The 27,544-nt window shown below is 43.0% G+C and overlaps 1 protein-coding gene across 1 annotated transcript; it reads left to right on the top strand.

Moving 5' to 3' along the window:
- The first annotated feature begins 740 nt into the window (after window positions 1-740).
- On the top strand, window positions 741-27,544 carry LOC131474323 (protein FAM53B-like). The gene is made up of 5 exons (XM_058652134.1): window positions 741-923; window positions 15,558-15,817; window positions 16,753-16,807; window positions 18,570-19,444; window positions 26,280-27,544. The coding sequence occupies exons 2-5, from the start codon at window positions 15,737-15,739 to the stop codon at window positions 26,640-26,642; spliced, it is 1,374 nt and encodes a 457-aa protein (XP_058508117.1). The 5' UTR covers window positions 741-923; window positions 15,558-15,736; the 3' UTR covers window positions 26,643-27,544.

Genomic DNA, 27,544 nt, shown 5'->3' with positions numbered 1-27,544 from the left:
CTTAGAAAAACAAAACGTGAACCATTTTGCTTCAGTGTAGGTAGAAAAGCACTGATGAGATTGCTTTCATATGAAGTGTACTCCATTAATGATGTGTAATAATATTCCCATTGTTTGAATTGAATTGAATATTGGCATATTTACTTGTTAGCTGGTTCATTTAGAGCAGGGGTTAGATTTCGTCAAATGTTTCATTTAATTTCACACAAAAAGTGTTTCCTTTGATAAAAATAAAGCAAATTGAATCTGTAAATACTCCGTTATAACTTTATTTGAAGTGGAGGGGCCGCTTGAAATCGATTGGTGGGCCACAACTGGTCCTCAGGCCGCAGGTTTGAGACCTCTGATTTAGAGTAACAACGGTGTTTCCTGGTTGTAGTGGGACGTCAACTGTAATTTGCACTATGAACATCAATGGAAATCACACTATGAAAAACACAGGAGGCACGAGTATTGTAAATGCCTGGAGGGAGGAACCAAAGCGGAGCGTACCAACTCAATAGGGGTGTTACTTGTAAGTCAAACTTCATCCTGAATGAAATAGTAACAATCTGAACGACTTTGTTTTTTAATTGTGAATAAATATTCATATACTAGTTGGATAAGGAGTACGCTGGTTTACTTTTTTGGTAAACAACTCAGTTTCCTTGTTGTCCTCCCCACTAGCGCCACCCCCTGTCCCGGTGAACGTGGTTCGTCCGAACGCGGATATTGTTACAATCAATGCTGGAGGAGTAGCAGCGAGCTCGCAGCTGCTCGCAGTCCAGTCCAGTGCAGTCCTGTGCTGGCGGCTGCTACTGTCACTTTTTATTTTTATTTTTATTTTTATTTTCCACTCTACGAGTCACCCCACTCCCCCACCCCCCAAACACACACTTTTTTGCCGAAGATGACCTAACTTCGAAAGAGCCTCTGCTGGTCAGGTAGTAAGACATTTGTTCTCAAACGTAGTCTTTCATTATTAACTGTGCTCTCACATGCATCATCTTTCTTCTTCTCATCTTCCTCCTTCTTCTTCTTGTGTTTTTTTTTTTTTTTTGCCTCAGCATTACTGGAAGAAGTTGTCTGTCAATCTGTGCTGCCTTTAAAAGGCAGATTACAGAAATGAGTTCCCACTTGGCAATAAATCAGACTGTGATTAAGAAGTGCAGCTCAGAGGCATTTAGCACAAACACACACTGTGTAAATGTGACTGTAAATTATTTACTCCAGCTTAGTTATTACACCACAACAGCTGCGTTTGTGAAGTGTAGTGTACTAGTGTGTGAGTGTGAATATGAGAAAATGTGCAGTGTTTGCTTGTCCAGCCTGACCAACCTGTTGCTGTATTAAATTGTTCTGCCTAATAAACCTGCTGTAGAAGAGGGTGAACATAAACCCTCTATGTGTGTGTGTGTGTGTACATGCCTTGAATAAGCTGTGTGGACCAATTGTCAAACAGTCCTATCTTTGTGAGGACATTTTTGCCTGGTTCACACAACTTTAACAGGGTTGTTGAGGGTTAAGACCTGCTTTTTAAGGGTTAGGGTCACGTTAAAGGTTAAAGTTAGACACTTAGTTGTGATGGGTACGGTAAGGGTAAGGGGCTAGGGAATGCGTTATGTCTATGAGTGTCCACACAAAGGATAGTAACCAGCGTGTGTGTGTGTGTGTGTGTGTGTGTGTTGCCTCATTTCTCTGGCATAAACACTGAACTTGTTAGGACCGGTAGTCCTCTTGGGTACCAGACCAAAGCTTAAGGCTAAGATTTGAATTGTGGTCAGGGTTAGGCATTAACTGGTTATGGTTAAGGTTAGGGACAAAGCTTTGGTTAGGCTTTTCCATATGAATGGAAGTCAATGAGAGTCTTTAAAAGGATAGCAGTGTGAACCCGTGTGTGTGTGTGAGAGAGAGTCAACATCTACATGTATATGTCAGTCATACTTGATTATTATCTATTGATCTGTTATTATTTCCTGTTTGGTCAGTGGTGAAAAAGTTGATTGAAGTTGTTTTTGTCATCAATGAATTTCAATTTATATTTAAAAGGGTTAGTGTGTCCACTACCCATACATATGTTAATGTAAGTGTAGTGTTGTCATAGCTTTAAAATAACCCTCATCATATGTGTATATATATGTAGGCAAGAACCTTGGTCTATGTAGGCCGCTGTCTTGTGCCGCCATATTTCTATAGCAAACCAAATTCTTTCACACTGGACCCTTTAAGAAGTGGAAATGAGAAACTGAAAAATGGTCAAAATGACTCATTAATGAATTACTTATTAATCAGTTGTTGCAGCCTCAGTACTTGTACTTGTAGACTCTTTTGGACACACTGTTATTTTAACATTTAATTGGTTGTTTTGTTAATTTTCTGGATTGATCAATCGCTTAACTATGCATAAAATGCACAAAATGTTGGAAACTATCCAGTGGTGTTTTCCAAAACCTCAGAATGTGCATACAAGCCTGCGGTTCAATTCATACTTAAATGACACTACGCATCAGTCCACTGTTGCACTAGACATTTCTCACCAGGAAATCGTCCTCTTTTGTAAGTCCTTTTTTTCTATGAGAGCTGACTTGTACGTGTGGGTAGTGGCAGAGTTTCCTATATGACTTCAAGCAAGTTTCCATGGTTACATCTTCTTTTTTTTGTCTCCTTTGACCCAAAAAATGACCGTGCCACCTAGTGGAATGAAAAATGTTGGGCTATGTGGAATCAAAGACCCCCAAGACCCAGGTTTTAAGGCACATGTCTTATTAGTCTGTACCACACATTTAGAGTTTTGTTGTTTCCTCTTTAAATGTTGAGCACTGCGCTTGGTTCAAAGCATAATGCACTTTCTTCTTCCTCAATTTAGTTTCTGTTGCCATAGCAAATACATAAGAGTGTCTGCTTATGAGTCCGGTGATAGTATAAGTGCATTTTTATTGTTATTATGCCAATGCCACAGAGAGTCATTTGCACTGAATTTATGTTATTTTTGCAGTCATGAAACGGACCTCACCCGCAATGATAAGAACTGATAAGAGCATCTATAAATTGAACTTGTCTCATGCAGGCATGCAGGAGAGTCTGCCCACGATAAGTCTACAAATGTTTTATTGCCGAGTGAATACAGGTGATTTACAACTTGTATATCTCTGTATTTGTCAGTGGGTGTTTCAATCATGGTTCACACTCATTTTGCAACTACCTAATGGCCCACAGGTTCGAAAATGAAAACCAGTTAGTCACTCTGAAAATGGGCCACTGTGGCTATGAAGCTGCTTATTTTGTCAGCGTTTCATTTCTCTTGAGGTTAACTGTGGGTGCTTACCCTTTCTAATATTGCACGGCAGTCGGTTGATCTTTGTGGACACCGTAAACAGTGCCACGCAGAACTGGTTTGATACCAGGGCAACATAATTGGAAAATACCTGCAAATGTTTTCTGCTGCCACCATAGCAGCGGCTGTCCTTGGCTCTCACGCTGTGCAGATGGCTGGTTTGGTCCACTAAACAGGAAATGTCAGAAGTTGTTGTACTCAAGATTCCTTCTCTGGAATCGCCCTCTCGGATGCAAAGTGCTGCTGAATTACAGGTTGGGAATGGAAGTCAAAGGCTGGGTATAAAGATTTCACTACATGTCAGGCCTGGTATCTAATTACAAAGGGGATGTTGATAAGGGTGCCTCACAAATGCCGGGCCAGGTTCAGACTGAGGAGACATTTTGAATCGGATGCTGGTCTAGTTTTTGAGAAGATTGCGATGTCGATACCTCGCTTTGATTTCTAAAATAGACCAGTACTGGAATGTCACAGCTTGGTGTGAACAAGCAATTAAAAGGATCACATTGTATCATGCGAGTCATCAAAGTGTTGGCGTTAACTGTTGGTGTTGTGTTTATCACCCTATGGCCAGGTTAAGTTACTGTAGTGACAGTTTATTTGCAGTGGCACCTTTGCAACCAACCTCTGTGTTGTGCAAACAATACGAATGCAAACACAAACAACAAATTAATCAGATTTGGAGCTGAGCTATTATACATTTTCAAGCAACACAATACAATTAGATTTTCAATAATTAAAACAAGCTTTCTGGGTTTTTTTCAGCTTCTTAAATGGGAATATTCTCTGGTTTCTTTGTTCCAAAACAACAACAACAAAGAAATCATTAAAACTGAATCATTTCCAGGTCAACATTGATCACCATTCTTCAACATTTTCTGATATTTTATAGACCAAACAAGAACTTTTTTGATTGATTGATTGATAGTGACAATGATCGTTAGTTGCAGCCCTATTTTTAATTACGTGTTTGACTGAAATAAATATCACAACTGAATCCACTTTATTTTGGACATATTTTGTTTTTTCTTCAACAAAACCTTTGTTTTATTTTGTATTTCACAAAATCCACCATGCCTTGGATCTCTAATGCATTAGCGTGTAATACCATCATAGCACAAATATAAATATTCAGTAACTGAGTAAACAGGAAGAAGCAAAAAAAAAAAACTTTCTCATAACATTTGCTGGAAATCCCTTTGGTTTTCCTAGTTTGCTACTTAGCAGCAGCAGCCTTGGCATTGTTGGTCTACACGCTTGTTTTGGACATGCTATGGACATAATTTATGGATGCTATTTAGGCAGCTGGGTTTTAAAGGGGGATCACTCTGCGCTTCAGTATGTGCTTAAGACGCACACATTCGCAGTGTCTTTGTGTTGCAGGCAAAGGCCCTGTTAGAGCTCCATTCTGTCGGTGCGCAGCTGTGTGCTGAGCGAGCTACTGAGCCATTCCCCGACCGTGTGCACAACTCTTTACTCTGCACTGGCACACACGCTGCCCTCTGTATGTTTCAGTCTAAATTTTGTCTTGCTTTTCCTCGTTGTTTGTCTTTCTGTTCCTCTAATACTGTGGCTCTCTTTCTTTCACTGGCCCTGTGGGCCCGGGGCATTATGCAAAGCTGTCAGAAAAGGATTGTTAGCCATGCCTGCCTCTGCCTCCATGCTACTCTATTCATTTCAGAATCTTCTGTGTGACCTGCAGTCATAACAGCTGCTGCCCCAGAACGCACTGAAACTCGTGCAACTTGGCTCCAGGCAGTGAAAGAAGCACGGCCCTGCACTTTTCATTTCACAGCATATTCCTCATTTTGTATATTGCTTCCTCATTAACATGATAGATTTGTAGGTCTGGTGTCTTGACTCCCACAGAGCCAAAGACCTGGAGAATGAAAAGAAAAGAGGCATTCTCACATACACCAGAGAAGCACTCCCCCAACCCCCAAGACAGGCACCAGAATCCACTTAGAGATGAAAGGCATTCTGGGATGCAATGGGAAAACTCCCATCAACACGTCCCACTGTGATGTTTTTGGGTGGTGATAGTGAGGAATTAGCTTAACTTTTTGTTTGTTTGTTTGTTTGTATTTGGTTTGGGGTCTTAGTGCTTTATATTTCACTCGCATAGATTTGTTATGCAGATTTTCTGCATAGACTTGATAAGGCCAAATGGCTACATCCACACAGCTTTTTCAGATCCGGATCACGACGAGCGTTTAAGTTCTGCATCCGATGTAATCTGCATCCGCAAATTAGTATCACATGACCGCTGTTTGCTTAGTTTCAGGAAAGACTACTATTGTGAAACTACAAGGGTGAAAAATAAGAGTTTCTGTTATGAGACTGATGACACGGTTGAAACTGAGACTGAAACATTTTTCAAGACCCTTGAAAGTATTTGAAAATCACTTTCAATGCAAATAAGTCATTGAAAGTGCTTGAATTTTGTACAAGAAAGAAGTTAAATTGATATTTAGGTAAATGTCTCCCGCCACTGATATGCTCTTGTTTGTCATGACGCCACATACTGTTTTATAATCTATTAGTCAGTCAATTGAGTACTTGTTTGGTCCATAAAATGAAGAAAAATGTAGTCCTGTGTTTACCAAACCTGTAAATAATGATGTTCTCGAATGTCTTGTTTTGTCCACAGCTCAAAATGTTTCAGTTTTTACGATTTCTTTGTTATACGGAGCAAAGAAACCAGGCAATATTCACATTTATGGAGCTGAAAAATCCGAAAGCTTGTGTTAATTATAAAAAAAACAACAACATTAAAATAAATCCATGACTCGAATAATCGCCGCAGCCCTTCACAGCAGGCATATCCGCAGTAGAATTGATGCCTTCTTAAATGAAAACATAGTGTGAATGTGGCATAAATGTTGCATTCAGAAGGCGTGCGTGTGTGTATAGTGCCAGGTGAGGTAAAGTTCTGTTATCATAATACTTCTGGCTGGCATTCTTCCATTTACAGTATTTTTCTCACCTGCTGTGCATTGGCTTCTTCTCAAAATGTCTGCCACCACATTGTGGGTTACTACCACTTGTGTTTTACATCAACAGGCCAATTTAATGTATTTTTAGAACCGTGTTCCCGTAGTTTGGACCACCATTAAGTTTCCCCTCCAACGTATAGGAGTTACAGGTGACTGCAATGCTTTACTACCAAAATCTTTTCCTTATGCCAGCATGACGCATAATGTGTTAGATCTGACATAACTGGTTCTTTGTGCAAGTCCAGGCTCATGAAGTGAAACGCTGTGTCTTCTTGACAATCCTGTCTGCACAAAGTAGGTTGTTTATTTTTATTATATACGTCATAAGTCCTTGGTGTAACGTGCGGTTGTATATTGCTTCTCTGGCATGGGATTTGATTATGTCAGCATGTTTTACATACACCTGCAGACAAAGATTGGCAGACAGTACATTTAAGATGGTGCAGATGGAGATTTAATTGCTCTTATCTGACAGTTTTAGACATTTCTACCCCTACTCCAACTTAAGCAGGTTTCCAACATGAACTCATGTTTGGAGAAGCGAGTTTGAGCGCTCTCCTGAGTTTGCTGTTCACGCATGATGAACGCAGCAGGAGATTTTCTGAGTTAGACGTGCTCACAAAAGCAGGAGAATCTATGGAAGATGGGGGGGGGGGGAGGGCATCTGGTTTGAGCTTACACTCTGGGACATTTTTCAGAGATCAAAATAGGGAAATTCTGTGAACAGCAGCTTGTCACTCTGGTAAAAGTCAAGATGGGCCAGAAAACAACACAGTGGCAGCATAAAAAGGTTCAGTCCAACAACGGTTTGGATTCTTTGGAGCCTTTCTGCAGTGATGTAGAGCAAATAATATTCTGTGCCCGCAATTTGATTTGAATTGATCTCTCTGGTGGTCTCATTGCTATCATCTGTTTGTAATTCTGGGAAACTGAAATAACTTTCATATTAAATTTGGCAAGTTGGTTGTGCGTCAGAATCCATGCTGTATTTAAATTGGGTCAAAGGCCTAATGCTAATGCGAAGAAAAAGCATTGCTGTGTTTACCTTTTTACCAAATTGTTTCTTAATAATTTTTTTTATCGTTTTATTCTTCAATAGAATCCACCTGTGCGTAAAATGTAAGACTTTTGAGTTTAATAAACAAAGTTTTGAAGACTTCATCTTTATCTGGTGAATTAGATATAGCATGTACGGATATAACATATAAAGCACAATGAATGTCATTTCTTCCTGTGCAGCTCTGCTGAATGCAATGTTCAAAAACACATTTCTATTACTATTTTTAGCCATGTAGCTGTGGTTGTGTGAGGGCACAGAAACATGACACACCTTATCTTTACTTAGAAATGTTGCATTGATGTTTTGCACCCTGCTACACCCTACACTGAACAGTCAGAGGGTCCATGTCGTGAGCTTAGCATTCATTAATTAATCAATCATCCAAGGAATTCTGTGGGTAGTTTTCTTTCTCACGTTCTACCATGTGTACTACGCCTCCCAACTTGGTATTACATAACTGCACAAATGTCCCTTTATTGGTGTATTGGTTGAAGCAATTGTATAATATCGCTTGCTTACACAATATACGAGCGGGTCTCTCTAATTGAGCTGAGCTGGGCAATTGCAAGCGGCTTGCTCGCAGCGCTGGAGGCTCCCATGTAATGTATCCCTGATGGATTAGGGCTCTGGTTAGTGTGCACAGTACAGAACAGGCACTCATGGATAACAGTAGAAACCACAGGCGGAAAGGCAAGGATTGATGTGGGGGTGGTAGTGTAATTAGAGGGGTACCTGATATATGCAGAGTCTTGGCATGCAAGGGTCACTCCAGGGGGGCAAGAGGCCCCATAGGTTCCTCCAGTCAAACTGAAACACCTGATGCTACGCCTGTCCAACTTGTCAAGCTTTTTCGACCAGAGGTCCTGCTCTGAGAAACAGGGGTGTGTATTATACTCACCGGCTACTTTATTAGGTACACAGGACACATACGAAAGTGACAGGAGTGGCAGACTGTGTGGTCTTCTGCTGCTGTAACCCACCTGCAGAGACGTGTTGTGTATTCAGAGATGGTCTTCAGCATACTTTGGTTGTGAAAAGTGGTTATTTGAGTTACGGTTGCCTTTATGGCCACTCTCCTCTGACTCCTGGCTTCTTCCTTCTGACAGTTCTCTGTAAAACCTTCTCTCTGAAATTTTCAAACCAGTTGGTCTGGCACCAACCGTGACACATTCAAAGTCACTCAAATCACAATGTCCGTGTAGATGCTTTCATCCAGGTCATCGTTATCCAAAACACATTGAGTCGGTAGAAACTGGACTTGAGATTTCTCTTGAAGATGTTTCACCTCACAGAACTAAGGAGGCCTCTTCAATGGGAGGTGACATGTCTTCAAGAGAGACTTCAGGTTCACAAGTTTGGATCACTGGTTGGTTTTGAATCTTGATCATATGCATTGAGTTACTGCACTGTGATTGGCTGATTAAATATTTGTGCTAACATGCAGGTGAACAGGTGAACCTTTTAAAGAAAAAGATTCTCTTAAGTGTGTATGCAAACATAGAGAGGGGGAGAGATTTGACACTGTTATGTGTTGTTTTGTGTTTGGTTGCTATGGCTACTTTGAAAGAGTGTCTAACTTGGCAACTGCTTTATGAAGTAAGTCAAAGAGAAACCGGACGCCAGTAATATCTATGAAAACCCTAACTGAACAAGATGTTGTAACCCTTGGTGGTGTGACTATAGCTGCTTTCAGACAGACAGCAGGTTATCCAGAGGTGGTGCAGACTGGAAGTGAAGAGGCAAATTCTTTAGACATTCTCCTACCAGTTTCCTAGTCTCCAAATAATGACCAAGTGTGCTCATGTGAGGACAGAGACTCCGGATAATCCTCAGTGAGTGAATGGGTGAGTGTCGTGCCTCCTGCATGCTTAAGCCAGATGCCACTTCCTCACCTGAATTCTCCATAGACCAAACTCTGATTAATGTCCACAGAACAAAGAAAGTTAATTTAGGTCTAATTTAAGCCTCATCTTGAAGCAATTACATTTAAATGTTTAGTATGTAAAATATAGGTGAAATTATGTTCATTTGGCAAACATTTAGGGTAAAACAATAACACTTTTACGATTACCTGATTGTATAAATTGCTCCTTTTCATTACTCTAGAGCCAGAGTTTTGTCATTTTGGACCACTTTGTTTTTAAAAGGGACAAACTAAACATATTTTGAGTTTTTATTCTAAGGCAGAAGGGCTACATAGGTTTTACAACACATTTGAGTGAGGGATATTTACCTGCGACATGCAACTTCATCAATAAATATTGCTAAATGTTACACTCTGTACCTTTTTAAGTCAACAATCCTCTTACTAGGTCAAGCAAATTCACCACTGACACCACTGACAGTTTACCTCAGCACATGTTAATGTGCACTGATGTTTGTTGCATTAGTTTATTGTGTTTTTTTTCCTCCTTGGAGGGGTCAGCGAGGCTGTACGTGTGAAGTCGACACTGTGTCACAATGCTTTGCAGAGATCCCTTGTGCTTTTCTTTCTGCATGAATTTGGTAATAAAATCTGTACGTTCCACGCCCTGCTCAGCAGCAGCGGCGGCCTGTGACCACAAGGGAAGCGGCACCCATATACTGCAAAGGGAAGTGTGCTTTCATACGGGCGTTGTGTTCGTGTGTCTTCGTGCCTGCTAAGCAATGAGAAGAAGAGCAGTGTGAACTGCTCTGTCAGCGCAGTCAAGAAGTTGTTTGAGTCACAATTCCCATCTCTGTTTTCACTGCAGAGGTGTTGTTATGGGTGACAGTCAAAATAAAGCGAATGATCTTTATAAATTGCTCATTTAGCAGGTACTCCGAGTGCCGGCTGTATTTATACAAAGGTCGATGGTCACTGTCGTTAGAGTTACGTTCAGGGGAATCTGCAGGAAGAGGCCAGAACCTGACAACTGACGACACATAAAGTTTGACTGAATGAGCACTTCAGTGTTTATGCACATCTGAGGATCGAGTGGTGTGATGGCGTGTTGTTTTTGGCCAGTGTTCCCCTGCCAGTGGGTACTAGGGTGATGGCCAGAGGAGTCACTGGTATGTCTTGACCTCTCTAGGACCATTTTTACGACCTCAGTTACATTATAAGAAAGAGGGGTGGCTGTGTGTTCACCCTGAATTAACAATCCACTTTAACAAAAGAATAACTTTAACTTTTACTCACCCCCACCTACAAAACAAAACTGAGTGTGCAAAACCTTTTGATCTTTTACTTTTGTTTCCCATGGCTAAGCCGACTACGTAACTTGGATGTGTAGCATCCTGCATCTTAGAATGTCAGTCTGGTTACAAAAAGATAAGGAAGAAAATCTAAATAAATATCGGTTTTCTCTTGTGTCACACATGCAGAATCGTGTTTGTTTGGTCCTCGTCGTTTCATTAGTATGTAATGAGTTGCTTTCTTTCAGCTGCAGCCACAGATCAAAGTCTTGACACCAGACGCGCTCTGCACAAGTATGCAGCAACCAGAGCCAATTGGTGATGGACACCAAACACCCCGTCACAGAACTTTAGGGGGCCCCAAATAGGCTCCTATTCATCTGCCTGTACAAATCACAGTCTGGGCAACGAGCCACATTATCTTAGCTGCCCTTTCGAGTGCCCTCCTGAGTCGTAGCCTATTGTGAAGCAAGAGCTGCTGTCTGCACCACTGCATACACAAATCTGACCAGAATTACCATTAGGCATTAGTCGACGGAGGGGGTCAGCTTCAGTTACAAGAACCTACAATGTTATTTTTGCCCAAACAATGGCATGGTGTACATTTAGTGACGGCAGTTCCCCTCATTTTTGTGTTCAAATCAAAAGTTATACAACTGCATCCTGCCTGGAAAGGCTGAGCAGTCATCACTGGGAGTAGATATTGTTTTACTCTGGATCACAACTTGAAACTGTCAGATCATTGCAGCTGTCCAAGAAATGTCAGTTTTGTATAGTTAAGCGTTTTAATTACAGTGTGGTGGTATAGGCAACAAAGGAGACCATACTGTTCCATTTTCGTTCAGTAAATGCATAAATTATGCTCCGGATATTCCTGTCATCCACACTACCCCAGGGTTTTAGAGCCCCATAAACTGAGAAGTTAAAAAACACTCCTGACTCCATTTTAATCTGAAAAAGACTGCGTTACAGTCTGAGTGGGCAAAAACTGAGACCTTTGGAAAAGATGTCACTGTTACTCGCGCTCCCTTCCCGATTTGTTGTTCTCGACTATGACTCGTGAACACTTGCTTACTGTTGTCAGTTATACTCGCAGACAAGTACGGAGGAGGGAAGCGACTTGTTTTTAACACTGGCACGAGCATGCCCAGTCAGTGCACCTGAATGGTCACATGATGTACGTTGTTAAGTGTGTTGGTTATTCAAGGGATTCAAAGGCTTTATTGTCCTGCAGACATTTCTGACATGAACTCGTAGCGGGAGCTTCTCTGGGTGAAGCTTGTTCGCAGCCGCAGGAGGTGATGCTGGGTTTGTAGACGCAGAAAGCGGCACACTCTAGGGATTTTCGCCTGCTGTGTTCTCACATGAGCTCACAACTGCAGATTTGACTGGAATCTCTGTGGATAGTTCTGTAGACTCACATACAGCCTCCCTGGAGGATCTCCTTAGAATCTCCAGAGAGTCAAGTGCATGTCTGAAAGCAACTGTGGTCTCTCTGAGAATTGTTGCTGACCATGTTTATTCCTTCATGGCCACTTCCATGATGATATGGCATAAATATTGTTTTATCTCTGCAATGAAATTCCTCTCCCCCCCCCGACACAACTTGACCACTTACAATAAAATTAAGACCATGTGTTATGAACAGAAAAGAAATAAAAGATTTGCAGCACGTGAAAAGAATGGGCAGTATGAGAGTTATGTGGCGTTGTAAATGGTACGCAGACAAGGTGTTTAAAAGCTCATCTGGACACAGATAGTTTTGTTTGTGTGTAAGTGTAGCAGTGTGGATGTAGCCTCATTTAAGCAGAAACAAATCTTATCTAATCAGTAGAGACTCTTGAGCACATTACGCTCCGGTTTCCCCATCAAGAGAAGGCTGAATTCACACTCGCTCTGCCCTCTCCCATGACCCCACTTGCCAGTCACCACACACACACAAACACACACACACACAAGTGCAGGTTTGCATAAACACAGACATACAGTACATGTACAGACACACACACACACATACACACCTTCTTGTTCTCACTGACTGCTGAGGTGCTGTTTTAGCCCTGGTGGAACACGTCACACTTCCTCAATGTATCAGCGTAACAACCTTGACACATGCGCTAACTGTTATGCTCCTCCACACACACACACACATATAGACACACAGTTTCACACACCCACACGCACACACACCGCAACCATTACTCAGTGTCAGTCCTAATCAGTGAAGTAATCTTCAAAACTGATCAAGAAGAACGTTCTCTTCTCCACTGACTCCCACTGCCGACACCAGCCCCTCTTGCCTGAGGAGGCCCAGTTGTGCTCCAGTGACTCTCTGGGATAAATGGAGATAATGGGAGTCATATGCTAGCAGTTGGTTTGAGGCAGGCCTACATGAAACATTTATAGTCCTCATGTAGTCATGGGGCTGTAGAAGAGGGAAGGCATACAGATGACATAGTGAAATAACAAGATGTGACCAGGCTGGATATAAAACTGCTAAATCAAATCTGTGTGAACAACACCCCGTCAACATCCTTTCTTTTATGTGTCCCCCTCCATTGTGTCCAAGGACTTGTTTAGACTGCCGCCCCCCAAATCAGATTTTTAAGCATATCCAGATTGTATGGAGCGTGATTTTGGCAGTCTGAACAGCTATAAAACTCATGAGATCCCATTTTTCCAAGGCTGATTCAAACCACATACGGAGGCGGTTTCTGATCCGATTCTGATGAGATTTTTTACAGAGCTGTTTCAATCTGAATGTCTTGTTCAATGATAGACACAGGGAAAGACAATAGTTTAAAGGCACGGATTTCTGTCATCCATTTAGTTTATTTCGTTTAGATGACTTGTTTTTCTGGGGCGTGGCCTGTAACTATAGAAATCCATGTGGAAGACTAGACTAGACGATGTCAATATGGACACATGCAGATTGGATCTGATCACTTGCAACATATAATGTCAACAGTCGGTCAGGAAGATCAGATTCTGATCAGATATGCTTACAAATCCAAACTAGGCCCAAGAAAACCCATGGGCCGCTTTCATCCTTCTCCCTAAAGCCTGTTGTATAAGTGCATCAGCCCACACTTACTGTGAAACCACATGTTAAACAGGCCGAATAACATAGGAAGGTCTGGAAGATCCATTACCTTCATGTGTTGCTCCACAGCAGAAAGCTGTCATTAGGCAAAAAATGACTGGGGGGAGCTGAACCATGCGCATACTCTCTAATTCAATGTGTCAGTGTGTTTGCTGGTTGGCTAATGAAGGAAAGAGACTCCAGAGGTCCAAGGTCACTGCAGTGGTTCCAGCCTTTACCCTTCACATTAGGGGCAAAGACGGCATGAACTGAACCTGCCCGTCATTTAGCAACATCTTTCCCATGCATCAAGCAGCATCAGAAGGGCTGAGTGGAGCGGACATGACAGAACATGTTTGTTCAGAAAACAAAGCACATGGACCATCTGCCTCGCATATTACTTCCTCAAAGCATTTTGGGGGTTGGTGTTTATTTACTGCAGCAGGAACAGTCTGCGCGTTGCCATCTGCGAATGTGCAGGCGGTGGATGAGGCGACCGCAGCGCCATACAGTATATATTATGTCCCTTTCTGCTCATGTTTCTCAGCCATATGCGCAGTCATTTGATGTGAGTGATGACGTTTCCAAGATTAGCTGGAGATGGCTTTCTGTCGGAGCTGTGGAATATGTTGACATTGTGCATCGTGTCCTGATGTTTACAGGGATACACACTCAGTTTTCCCAAACCAACTAGCAAAAAACTATAATTAAGGGTTTTTTGACCATTGGGAATGGGTTATATAAGTGTTGTCAGTGATTTTCCTCATGGGAATGTTTGTTTCTAATGAGTAAACTCCGTTTCTAATGAGTGCACTGAGGTCCGGATATTCTCCAGTGGCTGTTCGTGAACACGTGTCTGTCCACAGGAGTGACTCTTACATTGTCTGGACATTCTCCTGCTCGCTCACTGGTTAAACTTCTGGATACTGTCTAAGTGAGCCCATGTGAGAACACAGCAGGAGAAATGCTGGATAATTCCACAGTGAGTGAACTCACAGCATGCTTAAACCTGCGGCCACCTCATCAACTTGATCAACTCTGGAGATTCTCCTGCTGCTGCTGTGAAGGCATCGCTCCAGCTGTGTTTGTCATTATGTGAATGCTAAACCCTGGACAATGTCTGGACCCGATTTCTTGGGCAAATATCTGGATTTGATGTCTGAAAACGGCCAGTGTGGACTAACAGGGCTGCTTCAGTAGATACTTTATGCCACCACACAACATGTGGATGAATGAAGGCACTGATGTGTACAGTAACTACTACAATTTCCTTTTTGAGAAACATGTGTTTTAAGCTGAAGCTGTAAATTGCCATTTGTTTATTTTCCCCCCTGAAAAAAATACTTCCTCTTCCTCATGAATATGTAAATAAGTATCACTGGCTAACCCAAGATGCCTTAACGTCAGAGAAAAGTCTCTTTGCAGAGGATGTGCTCATGTTTCCACATCATACTTTCTGAATCACCGCTGGCTTCCAAACTAGTTGTAATGTTACAAATATCCTGCTCATATGTGTACGCCTTGAACCGGGATTTAAACTCTGCACAAATATTATCCCACGCAGTGAAACTCAAAACTTTCAAGAAAAGTAACAATAAGCAAGGGTCATTTTTGAGTGGTGGTGGTATATGTGTGTGTGTGTGTGTGTGTGTGTGGGGGGGGGGGGGTAGTTTAAATGAGGCACATTATAACATTCATCTGTTCTGTTTCAAGCAGAACTGGCTCAGGACGAGGCTCAGTGGCTGCTCTGTATGCTTCCTTTTCGTATTTGGCCGGTTGTGGATGACACAAAGTTGAATTTATAGGCTTAGTTACACCAGATTGTTGTCTAGATTTATGACAAGCCGTGTCATACTGCTGAACACGGAAGCTGTACTTGGGTGGAAAATGTCTGTCAGTGTCCTAAACGCAAAATAAAACTTATTTTTCTGTCTCTTCCGTTTGACACAGGGATCTGAAGTGCGAGACACCCTCCTACCTCCACCAACCATCCTCAGCACTTGAAGTCTGCTCGGCAGATGGGAGGTCACCAACCGGTCGCCTACTTTCTGCCCTCCGCCCTCATCTAAGATGGCCGCCTGTGGCCTCCTTCTGCACCTAAACAGACTGCAGCAGAGCCGCGTGCTACCATGGTGATCATTTTATCCAAAACACTGGAAAAGAAGAAGGGTGTCAATGATGTAAGGCCCGAGAACGTCGAGAGACGGCTGGTGAGCGAAACGTAACCTTTTCGAGTCTCGCACAAAGCGAACCGGTTGGTTGTGACCTGCGCACGGATCTGCCTGCAAAGTGAATAGGGCCAGCGATTATATTACATTAGTGCATAACCAAAGATAGTCATCATGTATATTTAGTTTCTCAATTCAACAGAGCACGTCAGACCACAATCGGATTATCTGGTTGTGTAATTTTATATTTACCTGTCGAGTCGTTAAAGTCACAGGAGAATAAAAGCAGAAGGATGGAAAAAAACATCACAAATCCAGATGAAAGTAAAGTAACTATTTTGAATATAAATTTTATTGGTGGTTCACCATGAAACATAGTCATTTTATACTATTTTGTTATTAAGGCAGATTCATAGTGTCCTCAGAGGTCCATTACTCCACTGATGTGCAGATTATACACATCATACTGTTAGTACTTTATCAAACTGTGAGATCAGATACTATATGCCTACGTGGAAACACCAGACCAAAGCATATCCTGATTTTTACTATGAATTCCACTGTAGATAACATGTGCGTGACTTTCTGGAGACGTGGGATGTGGGAAGTATGCAGAGGCCTTTAATTTAGAGGCTGGAGGTTAATGTGCAGCATTGGGCAGGGCAGTATATGGTGTGTATATATATATATGTATATATATATATATATATATATATATATATATATATATATATATACACTGTATAAGAGTTTTTATACTCATCACTGGTTTTTAAACTGTTGATTATTAATTATCCTGTGGAGTGGAGATACAAAGTGCACTTACATTTTAAACAGAATGCAGTAGACTTGTTGGATAAAAGGGAAATAAGCACTGTTTCAGTTCTGTGGGGCTATTAACCATATATTTTCATTTCTTATTTGATTATTCTTCATCTCCCTGACTTAAGACCCCTCTGTCTTTGTTTTCTTCACAGCGTGAGCTCCACACCATGAGCAAAGGGACCACCCTCTTCTCCTGTGGACCTGTGGGTGAGTTATCTTTAGCTTTGTTTGTCTGTTTGCCCCTCTCTGTTTTTGCTTCCCCTTTCTCACAACAACCGTTCTCAACTGTTTTTGCATTTAGTCGAGCTCTGGACAGAGCTTATAAGAAAATTTCACAAGTGTAATAGGACGACTGTAACAGGACTGGACCACCAGACTCAGCCAACCCCACCATAACCGCCTCATTGTTTGTCTCCTCGGTCTTTCACTTCTCCCTTTTCTCCCATCTGTCACTCATCCTCCTCTCATGATCAGGGTGCACCTGCCTCCACACTGCATTGCACACCATTCTCATGGGAGTGAACAGTAATTGAATATGCTGTTGTCTATGTCAACAATGTCCCTGTGGCTCTGCTGGTGTTGCAATAATTACCCTCCCCGTGTTAAAAGACTGGCTTCTGTAAATACTGTCCCCGTTTTCTTTTTACGGCTGAGATGCGGTGACATCAGGGGGAGGAGCGCAGCGCGCTGTTTTCCACTCTTGCTGTTTAATGTTGACTTTGACATTGTCTCGCATGTCTTGTTAGTTCAACTGGCACTTTGTCTGCTGCTTCCAAAGGGTGGCCGTTTTGAAGTTCATCCCTTTGTCAAGTTGTTTTCCTAACATTCCAGGCAGGTCGTCACTGTAGCCCCCGTGCATTGTTTGTCCGCCCAAAACAATGATTTCCGTCCACCAGTTTGTGAGCGAGCATGCCAGAATTAGAGACAGGCATCCAAAAGGGATGGGATTTAGATCAGCAAGGGTCCTTTTCTGACAAAAGCTTCAATAGAATCGCAACTAAACCTCTTTGCTTTGTAGCTCCAGCTGCTGTGGCACTTTACTGTAGGTGTTTTATAGATTCTTTTGTGAAGCAGCTGGCAGTAGTCACAATACTCTCTGACGCTTATCCATTTTCCTTGGAAGAAAGTGACTCGCCTTCTTTCTTTTTAAAAAAAATATATATTTCTAGTTTTTCAGCTTTCAACAAATTTGCAGATGAGCTGCACAGGTTTGAACTGTGGAGCTGCAGTGTAAATTCCTCCCAGCTTAATCTTGTCATTCATCCTGAAACAGATGAGTGATGACAACTTTGTTTTAACTGCTGTGAACTGCCAAGCTCAGGAGATCTCTGTGCTTTTTATGCATGGCAGTCTGTACCTGCCTTAAATGACCTCAGGTGCGTGTTATGTATCAGTTGTTTCATTATTAAACCTAAGAAAGCTTCCTTTTTGAAATAATTTATATGCTCATAGGCTAATTTCATGTTTGTCAGTTAAGAACCCTAATGTTCCTCTCTTTGAACTATTTGGAATATCTAGGCTAATGTTCTTTATTTTGTTTAGTTGTGTACTTTTTGACATGAGACAAAACAAATGATAGGGACCTGATAATGACATCTTCTGCTTTGTGGAGCTGATGTTGTTTAACATAGGGTTTGCCTTTGAAAATCACCATAGATAATGTGCGTTTAAACACTCTAAATCTTCAGTGTGAGGCTGACCATGCAAATATTTCTCAAACTGTGGAAAAAACTGAGCAGAAATGCTACTGTGCTTTTACTTTGAAATGCGATTAACCAAGGCAGTGCCCTGCAGCCAAACTAGGTCTTTTGTTATTGTTTTGATTGAGAGAGCGGTGCATTATTGTGATTATAGTGTCATGTCTTCTATCTTAAGAAATACATTATGCTCTAATCACCTCACTGCAAGCAATATAGAAAGAGAAAGAGTTGCTGTTGGGTTGTGAGAATATATGTTTTGAACATTTCAGAGGCAGACAGGTGGCTGGACCTCGGGCGAAGCTGTGCCATCCAGCAGAGAGCTCCCTGCCAGTCCAGTGCCAGTCTGCGGGATGTGGGTCCTGAGCCCGGAGGCCAGCACTGGGCCAAGGAGCCGGGCAGCGCCATTGCGATCACAAGTCTGATTAGAGATCTCAACCTCGCCAACTGCAGCATGACCAGCGCCTGCTCCAGCGCCACGCCCACCACTGCCCACTACACCACTACAGCCACCAGCCACGCTCCCACTGCACCCCCGAGCAAACGCCAGTGTCGCTCCCTGTCGTTCTCCGACGAATTAAGCGGGTTCCGCTCGTCCTGGAGGCCTCAGGGCTCCCGAGTGTGGACGGCAGTGGAGAAACGTAGGTGCCACAGCGGTGGGAATGTGCGAGGCGGAGGAGGGGGTTACTCTGGTGGTCATTTTCCTCCCATTCAGCGTAGCTCCAGCTTCAGTTTTCCCTCGTGCTCCAGCATTCACTCAGACGGCGCCCTGGACTTGCCTTTCTTCAATCAGCGACTGCCCCTGCACCCTCAGTTCACTGCCTCTCCAGTCTCCCCCACCTCTCCATCTTCACATCACCACCACTCCTTTCATCATCACCACCTCCTCCGGCCTCTCTCGCTCTCCCACGAGCAGATCAGCCTGCCAGAGCTGCAGAGGGAAGAGACAACATCGGAGGCCAGCTCTCCCGACTCCACCCCAGAACTGGGGCGGCGAGCTGGCCAGAGATCGGGGGGCACAGGATGTCTGTCTCGGAGCAGGTCCCAGCCCTGTGTGCTTAATGACAAAAAGATTGGTATGAAGCGCAGGAGGCCAGAAGATGCCCAGGAGCAGCGGCCGTCCCTGGACCTGGCAAAGATGACTCAGGTTAGCTGGAAATGTTGACCACATATTGACACACACACACTCACACACTCACACACAGCCAAGCAACGCACACTGGCATTCATGCGAATTTGACTCATTTCACAGAGTTAAGGATCACTGGTGTGCACTTATTAAAAATAAATCAGCATCAGCTTATTTCTAATTTTGTTTTGCTGACGCCAAATGGACTCGATTACGTCTAGTTAAATCCTGGACCCTGTGCATTTACCACACAAACAAATACCTTTCTGTTCTTAGGCCAAAGGCAAATGAGTCTCTTTATCTCTCTCTCTCCCTCTCTCTCTCTCTCCCTGTCCCTGAGTCTGATCAGGAACGGGAATGATTGGAGCTGAATTAAGTTTTCTGGGTTTCTGGTCCGTGGCTTCATGGCTAAGTGATCGCAGGTCTCCTTCCTTCCAGCTCAGGGAGTGGTGCTTACTAAACATGCATTCCTCATGTTCGGTCACGCTGCCTCGCACCACATTCTAGCAAGCCTGACTGCAGTGTGTCATTTCATTTACTCTTACACTTCATTTGCTGAACTCTGTATGTAAAGGTTCGACCACTTGCACTTTCACTTGCTTCCCCTCTGCAACTCTGACACTTTATTTTCGCCTTGAACTCACTGTACTGCTGTCGGGCAATTTTAAGCAACCTAAAATGTCTTCTTCTTGCTTCCCACACAACAAGACATTGTTGTTATATGAGGTTGTGGGGGTATAAATGATCCTGGACAAAAAATCTTAGAAGTATTTTAATGTACTATTTTGATGTTTGGCAGCACTTGGCTGTTTTCATGGAGCCTAGAAAAATCCTGCTTTAATTCTTGTATTACATCCTGCTTCATTATTCAGTTGAGCGCTCTTGAAATTCACCAAAAACAGCCACGGACGCCGAAGCCAACATGTCCTCGGAGCTTTCCTGCTCCCGTTACATTAAAGCATCCATGTGATATGCTAAAGTCTTCCTCCAGCATACCTTCTGTCCAGGAAATGTTGTCCTTTTGCTGTTTCTCTTGTTAGAAAGAACCATCAGTGCATCCCTCCGCCCTCCCTTCCTCTTCACAAAGATTTGTGTTCCCAGCCTTTCACCCTCAGGACCTAGCCAGGGTTGGATCAACAAGGCTTTGGTAATGGAGCCTAGCAAGCATGTTTCCTCTAGTCATGCCAGCTGCTAAGAGGGGAAAATCAAGCACGATGATGACACATACACGCACAGATACACAAACACACACACACACACACATGGGGTCGGTTTTACATTACCTCTAGTTGCACCAGTGTTTGGATGCGGGAGCAGATGACTGTGTTCGAAGTATCTGCTCTTGGCACCACTGTTTGTCATCTCAGTTTTATCAGTCGTTTTGTTTGTTTATGAATGGACATGCACGATTGCACAAGTTTTGGACACACTCATTTGCTTCTCTTTCTCACAAAACTCAACTTAGTGGTGGTTTCTGCAACTAGCAGAGCGAAGGCGCTGTTCCCTAAAGTGAAACTCGTGTCAGCCAGTCTAAGGTTGACATCGTTGTCAAAGGTTAATGTGGTGGTTTGTCTCCGTTAGAGGAAGAGAGGAAAACTCGTAGCTGGCAAAGCTTTTGGAAAAGGATGTGATGATGTGGAAACATGGGGCTGGTTACAACTTGTGTCTGGTCTGTCGAGGACTTAACATGAGAATTATAGGCAGGGAGGGGAACACGTATGACTTTCCCTCATGGGATTTTGTGTGATTTGCAGCTGTAAATGTCAGAATTGTATCGTGTTTCTTGCTTCTGATGATCTTACTTAAGTTCTTTTAGGGCACACTTGATATTTAACAATCCACTCTTTCAAGAAGTGGCTTACTCTCATCACAACACTCTTAGGCTGAATAGATATCTGTCCGAGTCCTGCCTTAGGGTGTCAGTTAAGCTTTAGTACTGCTTCTCACAACCCACCACACTTCCTCCATTTATATACAGTATGAGTGGAGGGTCGGTGTTTTCCAGTGTCATTTTTAGACGTCCAGGTAAATGCGAACACATTTTACATTCACAGTAAATAATAAAGTGCTATAGGATTGTGAGGGTTTGCACACAACAATGCTGCAGTGTTTGTTGTCAGTGGAACACGGTGTAATCTGGCCCCGGGACTTCCTTGACCGCGTCAGTGAAGGATGGTGTCAATTCTTGGGATTCATGTCATGCTAATCGGCTATAACAAGTCTACCACTGGGATTTACCCTCCCCTTCACTTGTTCAGTGTCAGCCATGTATATCATTTCACTACTCTATTCACTGCCTCCGGTTTTTTTTTACCTACCTCCATTGTTTTTTTCCACTGCATAGCAGCATAATAACCTGTCAGGCTGGGAATGTTATCTCTTCATTCTAGAGCTACATCCACATTTCTCAGGGTTTAATTGAAAAGGCAGAAATTCTGCACGAGATACGCCTGCCGATACACGCGACCCCATCATCTAAAGCCCCGACAATGTAGTAAGTTTGAAGACACTGCTGGCTCTGTTTTGCTTTGAAACACTCCGAGTCTGCATTTTTACGCCTGGTCCTCACGTAAGTGGATATTTTTGGAAACTGAGGTTTTTCTCTCACGGTTTTAAAAATAAAACCTACTGTTCAGTGCTGTTAAAATCACGCCATGTGAGCAGATGGTGATATAAGTAACTGTAAAACCTGTGTTGGCTTGTCAGAAGAAAGACTGATAGAAAGGCATGACCTGTTCCAGTAGACAACCAACAAAAATCAAAAATAAACACGCAATATGCTGACATTAGCGTTTGCAAGGCTCTGTCTGACGCCATTACTCAACTCTTTTCATGTGCAAAAAATGTGGTGATAATCCAGAGTCTGGACGGGCAGAAACGGAGAACTTTGGAAGGGATTACACATTTGCTTCATTCACTTCCTGTTGTTATTGTTTAAGTCACAACTCGGCGATTAGCTGTGTGTGTGTGTGTGTGTGTGTGTGTGTGTGTGTCGACAGCTTTTAAATATATATTATTTTCTGGAAGCGATCAACTGTAGAGGAGGCAATCAACTTCCTGTTAACACATGCACGCCGCGCATGGACCTAATTTGTCAAGTGACATGCTTTTTTTTCCCTTCAGCATCAGATCTATAGTGCAATAATCCACCATGTACAGATTTCATTTTTTATCAGATATTCTTAATGTCATGCAATCATGCACAATCTGAAAGAATGGGGCAGCTTGTTTAGGCACATCATTGTAACGATCTTAAATCAAATCTTTTTTAAACAGAAAGAAGAGCGACGTTGCTGCATTTAAACATGCTTTTTGTGTATTTGGCAAAAAAGCTTAACAACTGTTTGCCTTTGAGGTTTTTTGTCACTAAAATAAACGACTAACCCGACTCCTGGTGCTGTCAATTGTCAGGTGGATGTCTAGTGTTTGTGTTTCTAGTGTCTTTATAGGTAAAAATTAAAGAGAACAAACAATGATGCTGGCTCATCCTCTAAATCCGGCCCTCCTTCTGTGTCTTAACATTTCTACAACTGATCCCGCAGCACTCAACACCCCACGCCTCCATCTATACTACTATTTCATCTGTCTGTCCGCGTGTCCCAAACATTATCTCCATTGGTGGGGACATTACGCTATGAATCGAACAGTAAACACGTGCCCAAATGGACCGTTCCACCCCTAGGACCCTAGGACCCTGACTGCAGACGCAGATCACGCTTTGCTTTTGATGAAACGGCCGATGTGGAGTGGGCTGCTCGGCTTCTTAGCCTCAGAAGAAAATAAATACAAGCTTTGTTTGGTTTAGCCGTGTTAGCAGTAGAGGTGGGAAAAGATAGCTTGCTGAAAATGTGAGTGTGTGTGTGTGTGCTTTCAAGAGAAAAATGTACGGGTAAAGAAAGCGGCTATTATTTCTGAAGGGAAGCTGCCAGAGAAACTCCTCACTCCTCTCTATTAATATCTTCCGCTGCTCTGCTCTTCCCCTGCTCTTTCCGCGCCGGTCCATTCCTGGGATGGCAGACATGGTGATCATAGCTGAGCGTCGAGCCCCACGGGCCTGTGGGAGCACCTGGGTGGGTGTCTCGAGGTGCGGCAGTTGCCATGTATATCGCGACTTGTATTGGCTCGTCACAAAGGTCGGACGCACATAATACCTGCTCTTGCGCAACCTTTGCTCAAAGCTTACACGCTGTATTTATCTTTTTGTTTCATCTTACGTCAAGGCATCTCTCTGTGGTACAGTGACCGGCAGAAAAATGCAGAGATCAAGTGTTAACACAGTGAGGCGTGCACCAGTGTCGTCTGACTGTTGACAATGACCTACGCGTTTGTGTCTCAGAGTGCACCTCTGGCATCGCCTGTGTTTTACTGTCACTTGATGTTGGGGGGGATGGTTTTGTCCTCATATCAGCACTGAGCTAGCTCAATTTTAGTTTAAAGACGAATATGTGCATGATTGTCACTATACAGACTTATACTGTATGTGTGTATTTGTGCTCTTGAGCGCACAGTCGTGCCAAAGCGCTCTGTAGGGGGTTGTTTGTCGCGTGCCCTAATTATCAGGAGGATATTTGTCTAACCTCATGGCACTTGCACTTCTGCTTCTCCCCGAGCAGCTGCCTTTTGATACAATCAAACAGAAAAACAGTGTAGGGGCAAGCGCAACATGTGGTAATCACTATTGGGAATTATGGATAATCCATCCATCCATCATCTACCGCTTTATCCTCCGCATGAGGATCGTGGGCGGGTGCTGTGCCAATCTCAGCTGACATAGGGGTGACAGTTGGGGTACACCCTGGAATAATGGATAATGTCTAATAGAATACAAATGATGTGTTTACAGGACAGTTTCTTGATATATTTTTATGATTAAACCACATAAATATTGCTGGTGTCCCATCAAATATTGCACATACTGTATGCCTACCCTCTCCCCAGAGTTTAGGATTCTCCAAGAAATGAATTAAAGTCCCCAAATACTATTAAAAAAAGGCATTTGAAAAAGAATAAACAGAACTTCCATGTTTGATATACTGTAGTTGGGTAAGATGGTCCAAAGTTTTGGTGCATAGAACCTAAAAGCAGTTTCTCTGCTGGTTTTGTGGGCTACTTTGAGTTCTGTTTAAAAAAACCCAGCAAAAACAGACCCCTTTTGACCTATTTGAGTTACTTGAAAGTTTTTAAAAAATCACCCTAAACAGACATGGGTCATTGAAAGTGCTTGAAATTTGTGCAAGAAAGAAGTAAAGTTGATATTTAGTGCCCTTTGAGGGCAAAAGTCCTTGAATCTGATGTCAACCAAGGTTATTCTTCTGTGTACCAGCTTCTTCTATCATTTCCAGGTTTTTGGTTGGGTTTGGCGCATGTGCAGGGCAACTCTGGTCCAACCGAAGTACTTTTTGGGTCAGACTAACATGTTTTCATGTATTTTTAAAGTCCACTAACACAATAATTAGTTGTTTTTTTCCTCCACTGTCGTGCAAACATACTGACTGATGTCTGGCTGTTGTTTCAAACCAGTTTGGCCATTTTTACTCTGACCTCTCTGGCATGTTCGATCCCAGTAGATCAGCAGTGTCTGAAATCCTCAGTGCAGCCTGTTTGGCACCTACAACCAAGTCATTTAAATCATCTTTCTTCTCTATTCCGATGCCTAGTTTGGCCGATTGTATCCCAGACAAAGTCATGGTGGGGGTTTGCTTATAGAAGTCGTGCACACAGCAGAAACTTTCCCCCTTTCCCCCAACCTACCACCACACCCATGCAAATCCCAGCCAGCCTCAGTGGAGCTTATAGAAAGCATATTGTGGAGAAACTGCCTCTGCCCCCCTCCTCTCTCACTTCCTTTCGTCTCCTCCTCCTCCTCCTCTGCTGTGATAATTAGTAGTGGGGTAATACTGGGGGGTTGAACAGAGAAAGCAAAGGCTCAGAAATCCCCCTTTTTCCCTCTCCTGCTACACGTGATCACCTCAAGCATTTGCAGATGCCGTACCTGTGTTTGAGCATCTCGCATGTAAATTTTAAAATCCAGCAAGAATGAGCAGACCTTCAACTCAGACCGACAAAACCTCTTCATTCTGTTTTTCTTTTAGACCGTGCTGAGTCACGGCCATCTCTCTAAAATGAGACTTCGGAAAGGGAGACTCCCACCTCATTGTAACAGGAAAAGCAGTGTCCAAACACAGGCAAGGGAACATTAGACTTGTCCATCATGAAAGCCGAGGCTCTATAGTGAAAACCCTCATCTCTATTCACCTCCATGCCTCACACATCTGCTGCTGGGGCACTGCAGAGATCATTAACCCCTTCACTGCATTCGCTGCATGGCTGCTCGTCTTTGTTGCGAAGAGGAATTCGGGACGGACGGAGCACGGAAACAAAAACAGGAGACAACTTGTTAGTGAATTAAATCTCCATAAGGTCAAAACAAGAACATCGGCCGCATGTAGCCTATGGTGTGTTCTCTCAGAGAGTACGGAACTTGAAAACTTCCAAACAACCCTTTTTCTCTACTACACAGCACAGAGTTACCTGTGACTGTGTGTGTGTGTGTGTGTGTGTGTGTAGGCCCAGGGCACAGTTTGAAACAAGATACCTCTCCGGTTTTCAGCTCATCTCAGTGTTTTGTGTTTTTGCCTCAAACAAATGATAAGGGTTTTATTTTCTGTGTGTATGTGTGTGTGTGTGTGTGTGTGTGTGTGTGTGTGCATGTTCACAAGAACTCAATCTCCAATAGATACTCAAACTCCCATCTTACACATTCTCCTCCTCCTTTTATTACCAGAATGTGAACTTGAGCAATGGTACCAACCAGCATTTGTCTCTTTCTTTCTTTTTGTCTCTCTCCATTCAGACACTTCAGACGTTTCAGAGCTTGAGCTGCCCCGGATTCTCACCCACCGACAGCTACCCGTCAAGCCTATTGCTCTCCTCCTCCAGCCAACCAAATTCTGACTTCACCGCTGTGTCCAAACTAGGACTGGAGTCAACACGGGAAGTAGCGGGAGACGATGATGACGAGGAGGAGGAGGAGGAGGAGGATTTCTCCTACGAAGAACTGGACAGCGATTCGGCGTGCAGCGTGGACTCGCGGCCCGGGTCTCCCGTTGGCGTCACTGGCAGTAAACGCACCCTCTGGAAGGGTGAATGTGTGACACAGAGGGACATTTTCCAGCTGGGTGGAGAGCTGGACCTTGACCAGATTGAAAGAAACTGAACACTTTGCAGGAGACGATAAAAGACTGTGTCTGGACTGTCGTAGAAGGTTATTGGACACTGACGATGTACGAGAAGATGGGTTGAGCGGGGAAGTCTTGTAAAAAGGGAAAGATGCCGTGAGGATAAAGGATAAAGTATGTTGCGGATGACTGGTTTCTTAATGGCGTTTGCCTTGAACATTCTTACTGTTATAATATAAAAAAAAAAAAAAAACAGTGACAGTTTTTTTGTTCTTTTGTTTTCTGAGGGGATATTCAGCTTAACTCAGGAGTGGGGAAGTGAAGGTTAGTCTTAAGAAAACTCCCCCAGCCCTCACTGTGTTTTCAACCTGATGACCTTTCCAAAGTCGGCTAACCTTAGGTCTGTAGTACTGTAGCAGTAGCTGGACGCTCCTGTATTTGAGTGTCAAGGAAATTGGGTCAATCAGGGAAGAGTAAACAGAAGAAGAAGAAGAAGTGTCTTCTCACAGACTTAACCTTGACCTTGCTCGTCAGCTTTTGTGCACACGTGAAAATCTCTTCTTTTCTTTTTTCTTGTCTTTCCTGAATGTAGACTCAATAAGCTTTATGAGAAGTCCGTAAATTGACAGTGCCTTCTTTTTGGACGTGTGTTTCTCCCCCGGGTTGTCGTCAAGAAAGGCCACAATTTCTGACTCGTTTTCTAGTTTCTTAATATGCAAAGTGTATATTTGAATTAAACACTGAATCTCAAGATTTTCAATTCTAAAAATCAGTGTATATTTTTCTAAGAATCTGTTCCACGTTTTTTTCAGTTCTAATACCAGTGTATATTTTTCTAAGCAACTGTTTTTTTTTAATGAGCTGTTTGTGAAGGAGCAAGAATTCAAGGCCTTTCTTCTGACGGAATGGACATGAAATAAATTTACAACCTGCACTCGTA

Source organism: Solea solea, chromosome 15, assembly GCF_958295425.1.
Source record: "Solea solea chromosome 15, fSolSol10.1, whole genome shotgun sequence".
Classification (NCBI taxonomy): domain Eukaryota; kingdom Metazoa; phylum Chordata; class Actinopteri; order Pleuronectiformes; family Soleidae; genus Solea; species Solea solea.
The sequence above is the reverse complement of the archived record's forward strand: the minus strand, read 5'-3'. Positions and strand labels throughout refer to the sequence as shown.

Excerpts from the sequence above, each read along its gene's own strand:
- LOC131474323 (XM_058652134.1), top strand. The coding sequence starts at position 15,737 with ATGGTGATCATTTTATCCAAAACACTGGAAAAGAAGAAGGGTGTCAAT. Across the intron at positions 15,818-16,752 it reads AGAACGTCGAGAGACGGCTG|CGTGAGCTCCACACCATGAG; the intron begins GTGAGCGAAACG and ends TTTTCTTCACAG. Across the intron at positions 19,445-26,279 it reads ACCTGGCAAAGATGACTCAG|ACACTTCAGACGTTTCAGAG; the intron begins GTTAGCTGGAAA and ends CTCTCCATTCAG.